The 22449-nt window shown below is 37.4% G+C and overlaps 1 protein-coding gene across 27 annotated transcripts in view; it reads left to right on the top strand.

Moving 5' to 3' along the window:
• Positions 1–22449, top strand: part of ANKS1B (ankyrin repeat and sterile alpha motif domain containing 1B) — a 967677-nt gene that overhangs the window by 655055 nt on the left and 290173 nt on the right. For all 27 annotated transcript variants that reach the window (XM_069490549.1, XM_069490550.1, XM_069490553.1 and 24 more), the window contains one exon: positions 6507–6605. In XM_069490549.1, the coding sequence (XP_069346650.1) occupies positions 6507–6605 (99 nt within the window). The remainder of the gene's footprint in view (positions 1–6506; positions 6606–22449) is intronic.

Here is a 22449-nt window from a genome sequence, read left to right as displayed (position 1 = left end):
TAACTTCACAGCTTGTCATTAGAAAAGGACACAGGACAGCTGCTAACTGTTTTCCTTTTATCTCTGCTTCTGGCACCTTCTCCTAATAGCTCTCCTGTAACACTCAGTCTGCATCGCAGTGGGAGATAAAGGAGTGGGATAGAGGTGGCCCCCAACCCAGGCCACACCCCCTGCTCAGACTCAGCTGCTGGGAAAGACCATTTAGAGTCCTCCCTACCCCTCTGGGGACAGTGAAACCCAGCCAGACACCATGCTTCAAAGCAGAAGTTAAAGCTTTGTCCTTAGTTATAGAAAGTTTAGACTGCAACCCACCCAGGTCCCTGCCAAACCTGATTCCATGATTCAGTCAACAAAGAGGACTGGAGCACAGGAGGAAAGAATAAGTCAGACCGTTTTCCCACTTCTCTTCCACAGAGCGGAGTTTCTTGTTGCTTAAATGCTGTGAACTCAAACATAAAATAAGTAGAAACACTTGCTTTCAAATGTGAATTTCGTATGATTCTTGAGTAAAAATATAAATGGTTTGGGTCTAATCACTTTTTTTAACTGAACCTTTTCTCTCCCACATTAACCCCACTGGAGGTGGTGTGGGAGTAAGTTATGAGAAAAGCTCCTACCAGCTGTTTGAACAAATTATTTAAGTACCTACCATATAGAGTAGTTGTGGGAATTAAATAAGGTAACATACGTAAGACACTTAGACCAGTGCCTGGCACAGTAAGTGTGCAATTTACTTTACACTAACTTATACCAACTGCTGTTAGTGTGAAAATTGAAGGGAGACAGTAGGTACTAATAAAGCTTTATATTTATACATGTATCCGTATCTGGAGAAAAGTAAGAGCATACAAATATGTTTTGTTCCTATCAACTTCTCTTCTTACTTGAAAGAGCTGTGGATACCATCCTAAAAAATGAAGAAAAGGCTCTTTCTCTTGTAGCTCTAAAATTTTTGACCAAAGTCAGTACAAATTACTGTATAAATGATTTTGCAGGCTTTTATAAACACACATAATTCTAAAATCTACATGAACACGTGTCTCATGAATCATAATTGTAATTTAGGATATCGCCAAACCCTCCTCAACACTTTAACAAATAAATACCTGATTACTTGAACTCCTTCTCTTTCTCTGTAGCTTGAGAACAGATGTTTCAAAGAGGAAGTAGGCTTCAAATTAAAGAGGAAAAAATTGGTGATAGACAATCTATTGAAATCATGTTAGCTGTTAAATGCTAATCTTAAAAAAAAGTCTAAGATATAATCTATTTTATTAAAACATATAACTTGCATCTATAAAATGTTCTCTTGAATTGCTCAGTAATATAACATTTATTTGAATCAATAATCCCTGTGGTCTGAAGAATACAGAAAACTTTATTTGTAAGCTAAAAACATGAAAATTTAGTTAAATTTTATACAAGAAATTTCATTGCAGTAAACAGAATATGTTTAAATGGAGGATTAAAGTAGAGAGATGTTTTTAAAGTTCTATAAAACTTTCTTCTGCCATTTCATTAGTGTGAGAGCAGAAATTAAAATTGGAAGAAGAACATCACCCATTATCAGATCAGTTATAGTAACCCATGTTTCTGTATGATAAATTAAATAAAGCTTTGTTCCAACACTGACAAGAGAATTATAAATCTGGTATTTATCGCAATAACTATTATCATAATCATGCAAAAAAGACATGCATTGGGCTTACTTGGAAATGGATATGAAATTGACTCAAAGCTTTTATAGAAGCCAAGAGGTAGCATTTTTATTCCAAGAAAATTATGTACAGATTTATGCCACCATGTTATTTATGCTGTAAAGAAAAACTTATATCAAAAATAAACTAAAATATGTGTTTTCCCGTGTGTGAGTTTGCAAGATCGTGGTGTCATTCTGTTACACGACTATTTTATTTTAAATATTTAAGGCCACACAAATTGTGAAGAAGAATCTAATTTAGTTAATTATAGAGCAAAAGCAATTTTCCTCAATCAACAGTATCCTCTTGAATTTTTTAGTCCTCGACGGAATGAAGAGAAAGAAAAAATAACATTATCCAACTCAAGATTATATTAAGGATAAACCAGTTCCCTATAGTCCTTAAATTTGTTTCCCTAGCATTTTATATACTCTGTAACATGAAGGAAAAGTTTCTAAATGAATATAATATACTATTAAAGTTGTGAAAATAGGAGAACTTTTCAAGCTAGAGTTCAGAGAGACAGAGACATCAGTACAGATATTTTTGAGAGGTAATTTCAATAAATAGCTGTTCTGTTCCTAATAAATAATTAAATATAAAACTGCTTTTTATTCTATTTGGTCATCTTATCAGTTTGTCACAGCTAAAAAAATCTAATACATAAGATATTCTCCCCACAGTCAGAAAAACTTCAGCTTTCAGCTATCAGTGTGTAAAATATTAGGTGATTTTTCTTCATTCCATTCTTTAAGAAAGCAATGAAGACCCCCTAGACATTGCCTGTCAGGAAAAGAACAGCTGACCTAAAAATACTGCCTTGGGCTTTTTCTCATTCTAGAAATTCATTAACTAAACAACTTTATCTATCGATTATTACTCCCTAAACACCATATACAGTGTGTGTACAGGGTGCTAAGAAAATAATAAATAATTTATTGATTGGCCTTGTCATTTTCGTAACATAGACTTCTAGCTCCATAATAAAAAAAATACTAGTGAAAGTAGAACAAGCTTCTAATTTTTTTTGGTGACTGAAAAATTAGAAAATAATTTCTTAAAAAATCCTAAATTTAATGTTCATGGACTTTGACTAAGAGGCGCATGAATAATTATATCCCGAGAATGACCCCTGAATATTTTTGATTCCCTCTTTTGATTCCCTGTTACTATCCCATTTTTGTCCCGTCTATGTGATTTCACTAGAGTTTCAAGGTCTATAACTGTACAGCAGTACTGTCTCATAGAACTTTCTACAATGATGGAAATGTTCTGTGTCTCTGTTGTCCAGTATGGTAGCCATCCCCCACACGTGGCCAGTGAATGCTTGAAATCAAGATGGAAAAGAATCATAACTAGATTTGGCAGTTGGAAGATCATTCTTAACATTTGGCAGAGAAATTCTACGGAGTCGATGAAGGGGGGAAGCTTATTCTGGTGGGTTGAACAGTAAATGGAAGAGGAAGAAGCAGGACAACAAGTGTACCGGGGAGGTGGGGAGGTCGTGCGGCGTAGGAGATGATTAAACAGAAGATGGGCATGATGGAGTGCGGTTCCAAAAACTATTGATCTGGCAGTTATGTGAAAAATGGATGGAGGAGGAAGAAAGCTAGAGTATGTGGTCAGCTTTTACTGAAGGAAAAGAAAGGAGTTAAGCTGAGATGCTCTAACATTTAGTAAAGGCAACTGCTAAAATCAGAATAAATTCCAGCTCCCTAGGAAGAATGGGAATGTTTATTGTCCTTGATGACACAACTGTTACTCACATGCAAAAAAAATGGTTAGATAATTGTAAGGTTTGAAACATTTGATTTTTCTCTGAAAAGCTATAAGAATCTATAATACTATAAAATAATGTATTCTATAATTTCCTTTAATAAGAAATTTCATAAGTTCATAGTACCAAAATTTGTCCAAAAAAAATACATTCTTAAACTTCTCTATAATCACTTCTTAAAGGTAACATTAGGCTACCAATTCTGAAACACTAAATTTAATTTCAAAATATACAATCTGCATTTAATTGAATGACACTAATCAAAAGTCAAAAATAGCTGAAATTATAGCATTTTCAAGCTGAATTCATATTCATTAAACTGCTTCATTTTATGATAAAGACAATGAAGTCTAAAAAGAATATATGTCTTAGCCAAGTTCACCCAGCCATGATCCAAATTCAGGTCTTTAGACTCCAAGTCCCCTGCTGTTTGGACAAAAGACTGGCTGAATGATGTACCAGGATATTTTTGGTGTCCCTATATATTGTAAAAAAAAAAAAAAAAAAAAGATAGAAAATTTCTAACAGTGTGCCTCATTGAGACAGTGAATCTTTTTCTTAACATTTCCCAATTAGTACCATTTCCCCTTTGGCATATTCTCACAATTTTCATTATTTTTCCCATAATTTTTACTTATTTTTCAAAAGTGTTTGGTAATTATCCTATATCCTGGGAAATTTGACCCAAAGAGAAAGGGTTGTTATGTACTTCACACCTTCTTTAAAAATGTCTAACTTCCCTACAATTCTTCAAAAAGGCTCCTCCCTTACTGAATATAGAGAAAATAGTAGTATAGAGGAAGAACCGTGGTCTTTAAGGATTTAATTAATTGTCCAATCATTTCAGTATTCATCCACTGAAATCAAGTTTTCAGGATTACCTATAGATGTAGCTACTACAGACTATAGAATCCTGGCATGTTTTCTGTTTGTGCAAAGAAACCAGGTCCCATATTTTGCGTTAGCTGAAGTTGTGTTTGGTAATTTAGCACATGGAAAACCTGTTAATGCTCTAACACATAGATGGCCAAAGATGTTTTCATGGGCCAGGTGACTCCTTTGGAAAACTCTTCAAAGAGTAAAAGTCAGAATGGTATCACATATCCTGCTCATGTCACGCCAGTCCATTTCTGGAAATAATAACACTTTCTCAAAATGAAGTCATTTATATTCTTAGCCATGCTCTATTGTGTGCATCGAGTAATTTCTTGAGAGCAATGTTTCCCGTGGCATATTGCCAAGACTGGCTTTATTTGTTTTTCATTAGGATTTTCATTATCACGCTGCTATATACCTGGATCGTTCTGCTTTCTCCGAGATGGCCAGTATAGCTTAAGCATAGGAATGACACTTTGAGTAGGCGGAGTGTTTTTGTCCAGTGAATGCCCATTTTAAATCCCTAGCTCCGGCACCGTTCTAATGGCTTTAATCCTTCTAAGAGCAATCAATTATCCATTTATCACGTAGTCTGATATGAAATTGTTTACATCCATCTATTCTGTTCTTGTCCAGAGAAAGACATTAGTCTCATTTGCACCATGCTAGGCCTGCCCCTCCTATATCATTATTGCAGGAAAAGGCATCGAAAGCCACCCACTTCCCCGGGCTTGAAACCAGTGTGTACTCTACATTTCGTCATCATTCCACAGATTCAATCTCCAAGTCAGACTTCTTGATAGTTTTCAGATCTAGCCACTTCTTACTGCCCCCCATAACCACCACCTTAGTCTGTGCTCACATCATCTCTGGAACAACCACAGTTGCCTCCTAATGGTCGCCAGCCTCCAGAATTGCCCTTTCCAATTCATTTTCTTTTCCTTAGGATGTTCAACAAGTACCCGTCACTCTCCATAAATAGGTAGTCTGTCATTTCTATTCATAAGTATCTTTGTGTTACACATTAAAGGGACAGAGTTTGATTTGTCCAAAAAAAATAGTGATCTGAATTCCTGAACTTCTGTAGACTCTTCAAATTAAAGCTAAAGACTCCTATCTTACAAACTCTGAAAGATTAAAATTTAGAGACAAAATGAGCAGTCTATAAATTCCTATATTCAAATATTAGACGTTTAGAAAAATCATTGAAATCTGATAATTTCAGGACTGAACTGGTCCTGGGACATTGTGTGGCTCAACTTTAGCATTTTATAAGCAAGAAATCTGAGGGCCAGCCAGAGAAACAAAGACGAACTTTTTCAATTTGGAATCTCATCATGTAACTCTTTTTCGTAAAACCTATCCATAGCTTCTGGTTATAGTCAGGAGGACGTCTGAAGCCCTCAGCATCACATACAATGTAATCTGGCCTTTGTCTTTCCTCTTTTGGGTGACAAGTCCTGGCCACCCTTCAGATGTCTGATTAGATATCATTTCCTCTGAAAACACATCCTGGATGCCCTCTGGATTCCCAAGCAAGTGTCACCATCGTAGCACAGTGGCAGCACTCTGCCTGCCTTTGAACAATTCGTTTCCACCACTGGCCTGGAATAGCAGTAGGCAGAGACCTGCATCTTGTGCCTTGTTCTGTCTCCACATCTTGGTCAGGTGTCCAGCATTCCACATTTTAAAATTAATGATTAATTCTCACTTTTAACCTGCCTGATATGCTTCAATGTTTTCTCTCAGCCCTCCTCACAAAATCAGTTTTCAAGGGGAAAAAAGAAATGATTAATTCACATCCATGTATAGGTCACTTATCATCCTAAATGGCAACTCTTCCTAGAAGCATTCACGTTTTTACAGGGACAGACTTTTAAGTCACAGGAATGAATCGCCCACACAGATAATCCAACCATAAATAGCAGGCCGTGAGAGATATCTGGGAGGGGAGGGACGCTTTCACTTTGCCTTCACATCAGTAACAAGGTGACCTGCTCTGCCCTCACCCTCATGGAAGAATGCCTCTATGTCTTTGTTTATGAAAATCAGATCACTTACTGGTTATTTTTCTCTGTGTTAAATAAATCCTTGTTATTTATTCATAGTATAAATGCATTATTTAACTTGCAACATTTATGGCTTTGTTTCAGGGAAGCAATGTTATGGAAGATCAGGATTTGTTGGAAATTGGAATCCTTAATTCCGGGCACAGACAAAGAATACTACAGGCAATCCAGCTCCTTCCAAAGGTAAGCAATGCTTTTATTACCCTACCCCTATGTATGATTCCCAGTGATTTTTAAGTCTGGGCATCCAAGGACTATTAGTATTTAGTACAGTATTTCTGCATACTGATGCAACCCACAAGTGCAGGTCTTCTTAGGGCCACCTGCACGTTCAGACTCACAAGACTACTATGGGCCACATTTGGCTTTAGATTGACCTAGAAGGATGTCATACAGGAAACACTGCTGGCCAGCAGGAAAGCTTCAGAATTTCTCTTCATTGGGAATCAGTATTGGTACAACTATCAGTCCCAGCCTCACAGGTGACATCTCAGGTTCAAGAAGACTAGATTCATAGTGGGTGGGTGCAGGAATGGCCTTAGCTTAAAAGCCTCCTAGTCCATAAGGGGCAATAACTCTTGTAACAACTCTGTAGACTTAGCCTCCAGGGTCCCTACAAGGGACCTGACTAATTACAAGAGTCATCACTCAGAGAAGTACAAGGTATCACATCCTCATCGTGTATTTATAGTTTATGTATAGATCCTCCCGGTGCAGATGCAATTTACCAACCAGGCATCATTTTTACTGTAAGCAGTGTGTTACCTAGCAACAGAGTTGACCTTCTGTTTCCAGATAAGGTTTCAAAGGAGCCTAAAGGAAGAAGTAGGATCTGAGCACTAGTGTTTCAAGATATATGGGATTATAATTGGTAAGGAAAGGGAAAGGAATTTCAGGAGGCCAGAAGAAACCACATAGTTATGGGTAGGGTTCAGACAACAAATTGCTGGAAGCATTAGAGAAATAACTAGTGATTTAAAGTCCAGTGGGATTTGCACAACAATGTAAATATGCTAATGCCACTGAACTGTACACTTAGAAATGGTTAAGATGGCAAATTTTATGTTATGTGTATTTCATCACAGTTCAAAAAAAACAGTTGTAAAAGAAGAAGAAGAAAATCCAATTTGATTAAAACAATTGGAGAGTGTAGAGTACAGTCAGAGTTAAAGCATAAACAGTAGATTGGGTTAGTGTGTGTCGGGCTGAAGAATTTGAAATTTATTCTGTAGGCTCTGGGGAATGGACATGACTGGACTACTGTAGGCTGATTAACTCTGGAGGCAGTGTACAATAGGAATTAGAAGGAGGGAAAGTTGAAGTTGGGTCATCCATCTGGGAAAAGATTTGGGGGTCAAGATTGTAGTCAGGGTAGCAGATGAACTATAATAGATGCACCTAGATGTATGAGCTTATTCTATGTTTTGTACTCTCTTTTTCTCTTTTCCTTTCTATATAAGCTATAATTTCTCCTTCCAAGAATGGGAAAAATAAATATTAACCACTGTTTTCTAAGGAAGTTATCTGATGAAATTTGTCAACTGATGGTGAACTGAGTTTCTCCTGATAGAAACTTAGCACTTTTGCAAATTCAAGGAGAGTCAGGTATACAAAGTTCAATCATATAATTTTCTGCACAAAATAGAAAAGAATAAAACATCGTTAGCACTAATTCTAGAAGTAAATCCTATAAGCATATTGTGTGCCTCCCTACTTTGGTATCTTTATTTAAAATATTACTTCTTCAACTAGTTTTCTTCTTACTTTTAGCAAGAGCTTCAGTACTGCTATATCTCCAGCATGTAATACAGTGTATGGCCCATAAAAATAGAAAGATACTCAATAAATCAGTGAATGACCCCCCCCCTTGTCTCATGGTGCCCATCATTTAAAGTTCAACTCAAATAGTATCATCTCACTTCCTTTGTGCAACTTCCCCCAGAGTGGGACCACTTTTCTCACCTACTTGGTAATTATCAACATAGTCTAAACCAAGCACCACTAAGTAGACTACCATGATGGATTCTAATCTGTCATCCTCGGTTAGACTGCTCAAATCAATTTCTCATTGGTCTTCTCTACCCTGGACTATTCATAGATGTCTAATCTCTGTCCACGTTATCTTCTTACCTCTCTACAATTGAATTTCCATACAGCATCTAGAATGATCCTTCTAAGATTGAAATCAGCCCATGCCACACTCTGCTTAAAATCTCCAGTGAATTTCCTTCTCACTTAGAATACAATCTTTACTTTGCCCTACAAAAGTCAATAGGACCTGGCCCCTTCCCACCTCTATGACCTCATCTGTCGCTCTTCCCTTCTCCTACACTCTAGTGTAGTGTATGGCTTTCTTCTTGTTCCAGAACATGACAAGCTTATTTTTGCCTCAAGGCCTTTTTGTGTTGGTCCCTCTGCCTAGGAAGCCCTTCCTTCAGAGTGTCATACACTTGCTCCTACATATCAAGACTCTACTCAGATGTCACCTCTTCTCAGAGGCCTTTGTGAGCTAAAATGCACACCCCTCTCCTACTGTCACTGTCCTTGCTATTGTCTTGCTTTATTTTTTTTTCATAGCACTACAACTACCTGAGGTTGTATTATTTATTTGCTTCTTTTTTTCATTATTTTCCATCTCACTCACAGGAAGCAAGGTCCACAAGGACCTTGCCTGTCTTGTTCCCGTCTACATGCTCAGCCCCTGGAACAGTGCCTAGCACATAGTAGACAGTCAAGAAATATTTGTGGAATGAGGGAATACACTGATCTCTTTCCTATAAGATTTTATGGCCTTATGCTTGCTCCTTTCTGAAGGTACTAATAATATTCTACCATTTCTATGTCATAAGCATCCTGAAGGCAGAGACAGTTCAACATCCTTGAATATTCCACCATGCTTAGCCCAAAACATGGGCATTAAAAGAATGAAAGAAAGAGTGATTGAATGAATAAATATGTTCCTCACATAACATTTGAAATTTTTTAAATCAGAATACCTCATTTTTAAAGTATATCTGTAATCTTATACATGCCATTTAATAATGAGAAACAAAAGAATCTGAACCCAAATCATTTGGAGAATAAACGGAGTACTTATTTTTAAGACAGAAATCCTCCCTGTTAGAGAAAACAATATAATGGAAACAATACAAAATTAAGCTTCTATCAAGAAGCTGATGCAGACTTGCTTACCATGCACACAAATGAGTCGAGAATATATAAAAACATCCAAACACGTGTTCAGCAGCACAAACAGAATGTTAGAACTCTACAAATTGATGCTTTGCCTTCTTAGGTAATGAGCTCAATCTTCAGATGGTTAATAGCGTAATTTTACAGCCAGCATATTCATCTGCGTTCACTCTAGCTTTGCACTGCCAGAAAATGGACAAAATGTCTCTTCATTTTGTTTATATAATTTTGGCCTTCAGAATATTTGTGTTCTTCGTCTGTCATGAGAAATATTCCATGATTGCTACCTGAGATTCTTTAATTAACATATTGTGTTTTGGAATGAGTGAGATTGTTCCTAAACAGAGAAAAGGTGGTTTGCTAAGTATAATCTAGCAAACTTCGAAGCATATTTTCCATGCTTTATTTGTATTTGTTGCTTCAATTTTCAAAGAAAAAAGTTTAGCCCTTTGGTAAGAATAGTTTTTCTGTAATATGCCCTTTTTAATGTTGCAATATTCACCAACGCAAAGATTTGCATGTTCTCAAGTACAATTGATATGTTCAACACATTGAATACATCAGATGTACTCTAAGTATAGACATCTTTGGAATAGTCATCACATAAATTCCTCCCCTCCAAACATCCTTTCTCTGTGTCTATGGCAATGCTTGAGCTTCAGTAGTAAAGCTTAATTGTCAATTTTCACCCAGCAACCCCAACTCAGTCTTTTCTCAGGTCTAAAAATTTCCCTGGACTTCTGAAGATCAAATTTCACCCTGTTCATTTTTTAAGAAAGAAAACAAACCAAATGTTCCCTGAGAAAATGACTTATTTTGTACTCTCCTAGAAACTTTAAGCATATGGTGCTTTTTCTGTCTCTTAGAAACAAGGAAATTATTAATGCCTGCTTACTTATTTGCAATGTGTAACTTGCCTTTTTCTAGGTAAGAATTCTATGTGACTAAGTCATTGGATAATCCTATAACATGTTTTCCTTTTTAAAAGGGCATAAAGGCTTTTGTCATCTGATAATATGATACCTGAAGGTTAGACATTCAAAGAATTTTTATTTGAAAGTTTATAGAACTTTGTGTCAAGGACCATATTGTATCTGCTTTCTTAATGTCCCTCATCCTGAATTGAAAATATATCTCTGCACATTAGTAACTTTTATAGTGTATGCTCACCCTATTTTTCAATATTTCCTCTTCTAATCTTTTCTGGTTTTACAGTATCTTTCAGACATAGTTATTAGTTGTCTATACTCTCTATCCTTCTTTCTTTTGCTCCCACTCATCCCTCAACCTGCTTGGGTCCAACACGTTTCTCTGCTGCCACACCTTATAACCAGTGTAAGGGGACCAGTAACCAGAAGATCAGACATTCCATATGCCTCTTTCCATCTTCACCTTACCTTGACTTCAGCAGACTCTGATACTGTTGACAACTATCAATCTTGTCTTCTTTTGGCTTCCATGGTACCAGATGCCCTCTGCCACTCTGCCATTGCATTTCCTTTCCCTGTTCACTCTCCACATTTAAATCTTAGAATTCCTCAAAACTCAAACTCAAAAATATTTGATGACTAGCGAGTGTTGTTATCACAGGATTCTTGGCCATAGTGCACTGTCTGGTATTCATTGTTTTGTTCACTGCTACTGTACTTCTGCTTTGCAGTGTAATGAACACCTGCATTTTAGTTGCCCTTTATGACTAAGTTCAGTTCAATTTAACCACTATTTGTTGGAGCTACATATTTTCAATTTTTTTTTTCACTGAATGGCACTGAACACCTCTGATTGGATTAAATTACCTCCTTTTTTATCCTTAATTTGAGACTTTGGTTAAAAAGAAAAAAAAAAACGGAGTTTGCTGTTATTCCAATAGAAAATTAAGATTCTGTATTGCTGTGGAACAAATTAGCCCCAAATTTTAGTGGCATATAACAACAACATTTAATATCTACCCTTTCCTGTGGGTCAGGAATCCAGATACAACTTAACTAGGTCCTCTGCCTCGGGGTCTTTCACAGAGTAACAGTCGTCACAAGACTCCACCAGAAAGGATCCATTTCCTAGCTCACTCATACAGTTATAAGCAGCAATCAGTTTTTTAGGGGTTTTTGGCTGTTGGCCAGAGGCCTTCCTCAGTTCCTTGCCACCTCATGGAGCACTTGCAACATGCAGCTACCTTCAACAGAGCAAGCGAGAGGATGAAAAAGTGCTAGCAAGATGGAAGTCACAGTCTTTGAAACCTAATCGCAGAAGTGACATCCCATCTTTTTGCCATGTACTATTCATTAGATTCAAGTCACTAGATCCAGTCCACACACAAAAGGACGTGTTGACAGAAGGGTGTGAATACCAGGAGGTGGGGATAGTTGGGTCCATCTTAGAAGCCTGCCTACCATAGATACACTTTGTAGTGATCCACTGCATGGTCTGGTTTCCATGTCTTCATTTGTGGTGAAAATGGAATAACTCATCAACAACTACAACAAAAACGCATCTTTCATTTCCTTAAGCCATCTTCCTGGGACTGTGACATTCACGATTAGATGATTTAGAAGCCATATTTGTGATCATCATCAAAAAAAGAGGCACATGTCTCTGGTCTGTAAAGTAAGGTATAATGTAGCATGATATGATAGAATAATAAAGAAATTAGGGACCTCAGAGATTTACCAATTGCACATAAAGTCTTCGTAGCCTGAATGTCACTGATCTAAGTGATTGATACACACAAATCAATAATCCCATAAAGCATCACAAATTTGTAAAACATGTTTATTCTTTGTTAGTGTATTATTACTGAAAGGAACATATCCCCATCTATATCAGGGAAGTGAATTGGCCAAATTCTATTGGATAAAACATTAGGATGTTAGCAAACAAAACACATTTTTAAAAAACTAACAAAGCCAGAAAGTTAAAAAGGATCATTTAATTTTTAGCCAAATCAGAGCAAATAGATCAAAGCAATAATTGACCAAAACAAATAAACAAAAATGTCCTGAGCAGAGACATAGAGGTCCACTGGTAAGGACTGAGAACTCAAACATTTTTAAAGGAAAGACAACATGGGGTGGTGGAAACTGTGGCACACTGGCGAGCACAAGTCCTATACCCCCCTCCCATAAAACAATTGTGAGTGATTTTTTTTTTTTACAGATACTTCATTAACAAAACCAGCATTGGAGGCCAGATTTAGTTATAGCTGTCACTTTGCTACCCCTGTGTCATGGTGGAAGAGAATTGCTCCGTAAATGAAAGTCCTAAAATGATAAGATCACAGATTATTTCAGAGTTTGAAAGCAGTATTATGAATATGACATTATCTCAATGTGGCTTCCTATTCAAGACTATGCTCTTAAAGAGTTCAGTTCTTTCAAGGTCCTTAAAATTCAGATGTTAGTTAATTCTAGTCTTTTTTTTATGTTAATTCTAGTCTTGATGGTTGATGCGATGTGGATGTGTATAAGCTTTAGGGGAAAAGTGTACAGCCAATGTAATTTTTTAAAAAGTCTAGAAAGGAAGGCTCAGTCCTATTTCCCTGTCACCTAGAAAAATGATCGAAATGCATTCCTATTACTTCTACTCGTTTTCAGTAGGGCAATGACAAAATATAGGCTACAGGCACAGACGCTCTCATGGTACCTTTTAACAGGGTAACTTTTCATTCTCCCATCCCATCACTCACTCTCCATCTACCCTCATTCTTTTTACTTGCATTTCTTTTTATTGCTGTCTTAGACCTAGCGCCACCTCATGTTGACTTACCACCCAGCGGACATCAATTAAAGATACACTGTCAAGTAGAATCTCACATACACACACACATACATACTGTTAAAATAGAGGCCCTAACCTAAAGTAAATGCAAGCCTGGATTCAGTCTAACTAACTGAAGGCATAGAATATTGCATTTCCTGTAGGTCTGGTCCTTGGTAAGACAGGCGGTAGTATTCCCAGGGTTTTTATGAGCTCCATTCAGCTCTGAAAATGGCTTGTTGTTCTGGGACAAACAGACATGCTCACTTAGATCAGGGATTGGTAAACTTTTTCTGTAAAGAGCCAGATTATAAATATTTTACAGTTTATAGGTCATATGTCCTCTGTTGCAACTACTCAACCCTGTTACAGAGTAAAGGCAGCCATAGACAATTCAGAAACAAATGAATATGGCTGTGTTCCAATATAACCTTATTTACAAAAACACAGATTTGGTCTGTGGGCCATAGCTTACTGACCTCTAACTTATATTATCAATAAATCTCTAGCTAGACTGAGAGCTTTTCAGTAGTTCTGAGAATCTGCCAGGTGGGGAAGAAACGCAGATCGGAAATAGAGGCTACTGCATCAGACTAATGAAGGGCCCCAGCATGGCCCTCAAGCCTCCTGGCATCATCCCAGAGAGATGGGTTGGGTAATTGTAGTGATTAACGCGGATGACATCATCCGTACATCCATTAGAAAAGGTGTCAGCCCCTTTGGCCATCCTCATGGGACTATATACCTCAGTGTTCGGGATTTATTTCAATTAATAAACAGGTGTTTATTGAATAGTTCTATACTCCCAGATCTGACCCCAAAATTGTGACTCTCACAAAGTTCTGTTTCCATGCCTCAATACTCATTTTGTTCTTCTTCTTTTTTCTAATATTCTTTCATTAGCTTCTTATGCTCAGTCTGTTTTATACATCGATATTCCCCTCAATTCAGCTTTAATCCTCTCCTCCTCCTCCTCCCCGTACTCTCCCTGGACACCTTCCTCTGTCCACACATCTTCCATTATCACTCACTTAAGTGACCTCCACACCTCTGTCTGGGTTCATAGATCTGTCTGGCTTCAGAATACCTGCATCTGGATATGACACAGGACATTCAAAATAAATACCTCCAAGCTGAGCTCCATTTTCTTCATAAAAACCTGGCCTTCATCCTATTATGTTTATCTTCACTCATTGATTCTGCAAATAATTGTGAGTGCTTACTGTGCACCAGGCACTTCCCTTAGTGCTAGGGTTACAATGATGAGTAATACAGACACAGGTCTTGCCCTCACAAAATGCATATTCTAATGAGGAAAATAGATTTTACATAATAATATTTCTTTGTTATATATACATTTTATAGTATATAATATTAATATATCATATAATATACTATATTTCTTTATTGTACATTATACATGTTACATAATAATATACATAATATATAATTATATAATGGTATATATAACAAAGAAATATCATTAAAAAGGTACAACGTCCTGGGAATACACTCGAGGAGCAGCTGACTTTCTGTAAGACTGTAAAAGATCACTCTCGGTCTCTTTTCTTAAGAAATGTTGGTGCTATTGGAGAATGGGGAGGGAAGAAACAGCAATTGACTTCAGGTCAAAAACTTAAGTAATTTGGGGTATATAAATTTTGAAGTGACAGTAAGTCATTCAGATATTTCTTGTTATTCCTTAGCTAGCACAGTGTATAACCAGGGTCATGAACTCTGGCCCCTATAACAAACACCTCCAAAATCTCAGTGGTTTAACACTATTAAATTTATTTCTCACTCATGCTGAGTCCAATATGGGTCAGGCAGCTTTCCTCCAAGGAGTAATTCAGGGACTCAGGCTTCTTCCATCACGGGTTCTCTCACCTTGGAGTTCTTTGAGGGCTACCACAAAGGCAACCTAGAGAGGAGCATAGAAGATGACACAGGATGTCCTACTGCCAGGGCTGGAAGCACACCACTTACTTTAGACCACATTTGATTCACCAGGATTGAGGTTCATGACCCTCACTAAACTGCGAAGTAGGCCAAGAAGTATAGTCTCTCTTCCCAGGAAGAGATGATAGAATTCCTGAGAATCTAGCCATTCTGTGACAAAAACATCATCTCCTTTCTGTACCTTAACTGTAGCCCTTTTTCACATGGGTAACTCCCACTCATTCTTTAAAACTTATGCCTTGGAGAAACCTTTTATGACATCCTCTCTCTGGGCTAGGTTGATGATCTAACCCTTCTGTGCTCCCATGACACTTTATAAAACTAGCGATTGATTAGTTTGTATTCCTCACTCAAGATTAGGATCTTTGCCGTATCTTCATTTCCTAAGCATGGAGCACACGGCACCCCAACATAGCAATGCTCAGTTGACGTTTTTTAGACTGTATTGAGCCAAACGAGAATGCAGATTAGAGGTCAGTCCTGAATGGGTCAGGTTAGGACTCCTGAAGGTATTTCCAGACTGAGCTCCTTATTTTTTGGCTGTTTTACAAAGGAGTAAGGCATGTCTTTCATGCATATGACACCCACAGTACTGGTGGCCTAGGATTCCTGCAGTGACTTCCTCCCCCAGGCGTCATGCTTTCTGTTTACAAGCAAGGACCAATAACTGGTCTTGTTCAAGTGCACATGGAGAGAAGGAATGGCTGATGCTTATAAAGCTCTTTGTGCCCTTTGAAATGACAAAGCCCAGTACATACAGAGTGCAAAATAGCTCGAAACATTTGGGCTGGATAGATATTCAAAGAATTGCTGGGTATGAGAGTGGCATAGTCCAAACTTACCCATGCTCTGTTCCGAGGTTTTTATACAATTTCAGAAAGCAACATGTCTACTGCATTCTTCCTAAGCTAACAAGGGACAATTTTTTTAATGTTCTTTAAATAAATTTATCTTGGAATAGTTTATTATGTAGACTAAAGAGATGAAATATCATTTTTACTCATAATCCCCCCTGATATTTACAGAGAAAGAGGGGAGGAAGGACGCAAGTAAATCAGTTCTGATCTATTGCTATGCCCAGCAGCTGTCATCCTTCAACTCTGAGAAGTTCACTCCCATTTAATAAAGAACAATGGCTCCCTTGGAGTTATCCTGCAATCAGCAGTGAGAGAAACAGGGATTCAGATATCTGAGTACTTTCTGTTCCTTACATAATTCCTTAATGAATAATCACAATTTAGAGCTGGAAAGGGCCTTTAAATATCCAGCTCATCCTCTTACCTGTGTCATTTAGTAGAAGAAACTAAGTCCCGGTCATGTTAATTGACTTGCCCAGGCAGAGTGTGCCTTATTAACAGAACTAGAACTAAATCCCAAATATCTGTGCTCATGACAATGGCCTCCTGAGTGAATACTGTGCTGTATCAAAGACCCAGGGCTGTGAGGATGTGTATGTGCTTGTAACAGAAATTAGAACCTCTGTGGAAAGCAATATGGAGATACTTTAAACAGATACAAGTAGACCTACCATTTGATCCAGCAATCCCATTATTAGGCATCTACTCAAAAGAACAAAAGACGTTCTATAAAAAAGACATCTGCACTCAAATGTTTATAGCAGCACAATTCACAATTGCAAAGATGTGGAAACAACCCAAGTGCCCATCAATACATGAGTGGATTAATAAAATGGGGTATATGTATACCATGGAGTACTAGTCAGCTGTAAGAAACAATGGTGATATAGCACCTCTTGTATTTTCCTGGATAGAGTTGGAACCCATTCTACTAAGTGAAGTATCCCAAGAATGGAAATATAAGCACCATGTGTACTCACCATCAAATTGGTTTCACTGATCATTGCCTAAGAGCACATTTAGGAATAACATTAATCGGGTGTCGGGTAGATGTGGGTGGGGAGGGGATGGGTGTATACATACATAATGAGTGCGATGCGCACCATCTAGGGGATGGACACGCTTGAAGCTCTGATTTGGGGGGGGGGGGGTGGGGGGTGGCAAGGACAATATACATAACCTAAACTTTTGTACCCCCATAATATGCTGAAATTAAAAAAAAAAGAAATTAGAAAGGGGTGGGAAAGAAAGGACCAATAGACTAAAACCAAAAACAGGGATTGTTTATAAAATTGGGCTTCCTTTTAGGTTTCATGCTTAAAGGCAGTTTTTTAGTTTTTTTAATTTTTTATTTTTAATTATTATAGGTACATAGTAGTTGTATATATTTATAGAGTACATGTGATGTTTTGATACAGGTATATCATGTGTAAAAATCAAACCAGGATAATTGGGGTACCCATCATCTCAAGGATGTATCATTTCTTTGTGTTGGGAACATTCCAATTCCACTCTTTTAGTTATTTTAAAGTATATCCTAACTTATTGTTGACTATAGTCACTTTGTTGTGCTATCAAATATTGTTCATTCTATCTATCTAACTATATTTTTGTACCCATTAACCATCCCCACTTTATCCCCCTCTCTTCACTACCCTTCCCAGCCTCTGGTAACCCTCATTCTACTCTCTCTATCCATGAGATCAACTGCTTCAATATTTAGCTCCCACATATGAGTGAGAACATGCGAGACTTGTCTTTCTGTGCTTGATTTAGTTCATTTAACATAATGTTCTCCAGTTCCATTCGTGTTGTTGCAAATGACAGGATTTGATTCCTTTTTATGGCTGAATAATATTCCATTGTGTATATGTACCACATTTTTTTATCTATTCATCCACTGATGGACACTTAAGTTCATTCCAAATCTTGGCTATTGTGAATAGTGCTGCAATTAACATGGGAGTGCAGATATCTTTTCAATATAGTGATTTTTTTTTTTCTAAAAGGCAGTTTGGCAACCTCCGTGAACCACTGAATTCCCTGCTCAAGGATGAAAGGGAAAGGTTATGACAAGGATCCAAACGCTCTAGAAAGACAGGAAGGAGACAAACATGAAAAAGAAGAGAGGCAGACAGAGACCAGGTGTGCTGTCCCTCGGGCAGCAGGAGTGGATCACTTGTTTTTCCTTAAAGGGAGCCTGAGAGAAGCTTCAATGACAGCATGCATGGCTGTTTCAAAGATGGAAAGGCAGAACAGAATAAAGCAAAATAAGTAAAATAATCATATTTCTTTTCTTCTTTAATCTGGTTAGAGAGGAAGGAAAGATGGAAGGGCATTCTATAGAAAAAAAGTGAAGACACATCCTTAGAGCATTAAACTCCATGGAGATGACATTTTTATAGGATTAAGTCAGAAGCAGCAAGTGAATTGGGAAGGAACATGGCCAGACTCCCAGAGTTTGAATCTTGGCTCCATTGTTTATATAATTGCTTGACCACCGGCAACTTTCTAAACCTTTCTGTGCCTGGTTCCTCATTTTATGATAGATGTAATGATTTTACCTCTATAGGGATGTTGTGAGAAATAAATGAGTCAATATTTGTAAAGCACTTAAAATGGTGGTCAGCACAGTACATTTGCTATATCCGTGTCTGTTAAAGAATTTTCTAAAAAGGTTGAAGGTGAACCAAGAAAAAAGTAAGGTTCCTTCAGCCCGTTAATTATTTCTGAAAATTACTACTCCAGGCATAAACAATGAGCAAAAGGAATCTGCTTTTATTTATTCATTCAATAGATATTTATGAACCACATATGACATGCCATGCCAAGCATTCTTCTAGCTACTAAGAATCTGGTACTGGGAAACAAGACCTATAAGACCTTCTAGCTAGCTCATATTCTAGTAGGGAACCCGGGGCGGGGGGGGGGGGAAGAAGTTACAAAATGTAATTTCAGGAAAGGATAAATGCTGTGGAGAAATAGTAAGCAAGGAATGGACAGAGAATGATAGGAATTTGTGAATGTCACTTTAGGTGGATAAACTAGGATTCATACTGAGGCAGCTTAACTGAGGTTCTTAATCACCTCACTGTATTGTCTAAACACTGCACTTCAAAGCACCCTATGGATACTAAGGGGATATTGAGATGAGTAAGCTAAATAATCCACTTAAGGATCTTTTAGGAACTTGCAGTCTTTCAGGGGCTCAAAAATGAACTCTCTTGAGCTTTTAGTTAAACCTAATTTAATCCTAGTTTAGCCACCTATTGCTTGTGTCACCTTGGGCAGGTTACTTAAATTCTCTAATCCCAGTTTCCTTATCTGGAAAATAACAGATCATAGTGGAACCTATAACATTAGGTTATTGTGAGTTATAAATATAAAAATGTGTATGAAGTTCCTGACACTTAGAGGAACTCGATTAATATTAGTTATGACCACTTGCATCTGTTCAATAAATTCTTACTAAATTAACAAAAATCAATGAATTTTTGACATTGCTCTTGCCTGGGGCCAAGAAGTAACAAAAAAGAACTCAATTACTGACATGAGAGTCTGGAAATGCCTGTGACTGCATTGCACCATGAGCTTTCCACTTCCTGCTAGATTTCTCACAATGCAGGTTATTCATTTTCTAGATAAGAAAATGGCAAAACTTTCCAATTTGATTGTCATCCACTAAATGAATCATTTTGGAATATATTTAAGGGTTATTGTTTAACCCATCAAGAGGTGGAAGAGGAGGTGTTTAAAGTCATAAACGAGGGCCTTCCTATTTAAGAGATTAAATGAATAAGATAATACTTCATATACATTTTTGTAGTTATAATTCACAATAACCTAATGTGATGGGTTCCATTGTTATCTATTATGTTCCAGAATAAGCATAATAATGACAGGGCTTCCTGTCTGCACCTCTTAGAGGGAATGCAGTCAGTTCCTGGCACTAAGTGGGAATGGGAGATTAGTTGGGAGAAGAGGGGAAATTGAGATTACCTTAAACAGCAAGGGCTCAATGAATGTACATGGCATAGAATGGAATGGAAGAGAACTGAACAGCTGAGTAGTCAGACCTTGACAGCAACTTCATAGAAAAGCAGAACAATAAGCTATTAAACAACATATTTGCCATTTTGAATAAGCTGCTATCACCTACATTTACCATACAATTGAAGTAAGTGCTAATTTAATAGTGGACTAGAATTTGGCCGTATTTATTTCAGTCAATAGCATTCAAGTGAGACATCTCTGTTCAACTGATGTCTGCAAATGAGTTGAGCATCTACTTATGTCCCAGACACAGTGCAAGGAGGGAAAAAAAAAGATGAAATTACACAGTATCTGCCTTCAAAGAGATTTTAGTCTAGCAAAGGAAGTCAGACCCATATTCAAGTGGTTTTAATACAATACGAGGCAGAGCATGGAACAAGCTATAATAGAAGTAAAAGTACAAGCTTTGGTTGTTAAATGGAAGGGAAGGTCTCTTCTGTTCAGGGATCAGAAGGTTCCTGGAATAGGAGACCAATGAGTTGAAAAGTCATTCCTATACACTTTAAAGACTTCTTTCTTTTTTGTTGTGGGAGCTTTGTGATAGCTCATGACACCCCAAGCACAAAGTGACCCAAAGCATTTGTTTAGCTTGTTCAGGCAGATAGATATGCTACCTTTTTTCTCATTTGTGATAGCCATCCTCTGAAATACAGCTTGTTTCATCAATCCAGCTATGAATTTCATTCATCACTTTGCCCTTCCAGCTATAAGGAGTCAAATCTTTCAAATCCAAGCAGATACCTGTAGTCAGCTTCAATGGAGCAGCCTAAACTACTGACATAATTAATATTCTCCCATCCCTCAGCTAAGTACTTTTTCATTATTTGGCATTTCTTTGTAGTTATTTTCTTTGTCAGTGATCAGTGAGATTTTAGATTTCAAAGACTAGTAGTCCTCACATCTATCCTTTGGCTTTGGGTTCTAGCCTGATGGTTAGTCTTCTGTGGACCCATAGTGAACACTAAGAATCCACATTCCCCTGAGCATGCCAGAAAGACACTGCTGGGCAAACCCCTATGCTAACAGCAACCACTCAAATAGAAATTTCCTATGTGCCAGACACTATTCTAAGCACTACTAGATTAATTCTAACTCATTTCAGTCTCAATATTAAGTCCAAATTTTACAGGTGAAGAAATTAAAGCTCAGAGAGGTTAAGTAACTTGCCTAAGTTTTTACAGCTAATAAGTGTCAGAGTGAGTATTCAAACTGTCAGCCCAGTTCCAGAGTCTATGTTCTTAACTGTTTTCCTCTACTCCCTCTATCACCAGAGTACCCTGACTCTGTACATAGAGGAATCCATAGAACAATCACCTACCAATGCCATTTACCTTTGGGGAAAAAAAATGACCGGCCATTTGCATTATCTCGCACAGATCTATTGTATTCTATTCTCTATTTTAGGAAATAGAAATTCAACTTTCCTTTTTTTTTTTTTTTTTAGTCAACAGATAACTACTGCTCTTATCAGAGGAAAATGCCAGATTCCTTCTTTCATATCTTCAAGGGAAAATACATCTTAACTTTACTTGTTGTTCTATGAATTCATGATGGTATAACTACTAAATAGAAACACTTGAAATGACTGTAAAGGTTATAATTTATGAATCACAGAGTCCTGACAGGTTAAAAGCTTTTTTCTTCAATGTATCATCTGTTTTAACCCTCAACCCTCTGTTCTGCTTAGAAGCTACTGCTTGGTGGCAAAGGATTCTATTTACAATTTTCCAAATACTAAGAGGTAAATGTATTATAAAAAGCTTTGAATGTGAAATTTTCTTCACAAGTGTACAGGAGATTATTGACATAAATGTAGAAGATAATAATTTCCCTGCTTCCCACCGCTGGGACTCAATTACATCATCCTCTATCAACACTGACCAGCAGCCACTTTGGACAGAACACTTTTCTAAGTGCTACATGATGTAAACACAAAGTTAACAATGGACCTTACATCCTGAAACCTTAGCATGCCCAGTAGTCTTGGCGTCCGATGGAAGAGAGCTGGGGCAACTCCAGATGCATAAAGTCTGCAGACACCCACGTTGCTGTGCCCAGATATTTGTCAGTAAGTTGCTGATTTGTCCATCCATTTAATCAGGCTATCCGTTCATTTTGGCCCTATGCTAAGTTCAGAGACGAGAATGGAAAAATAGATAAGACTTAGTCCCTGCCCCAAGGAGTTCTACTTACATTTTAGACAGAGACAGATA

The sequence above is a fragment of the Eulemur rufifrons genome, chromosome 16 (genome assembly GCF_041146395.1).
Source record: "Eulemur rufifrons isolate Redbay chromosome 16, OSU_ERuf_1, whole genome shotgun sequence".
NCBI classification, from domain to species: Eukaryota; Metazoa; Chordata; class Mammalia; order Primates; family Lemuridae; genus Eulemur; species Eulemur rufifrons.
The sequence above is the reverse complement of the archived record's forward strand: the minus strand, read 5'-3'. Positions and strand labels throughout refer to the sequence as shown.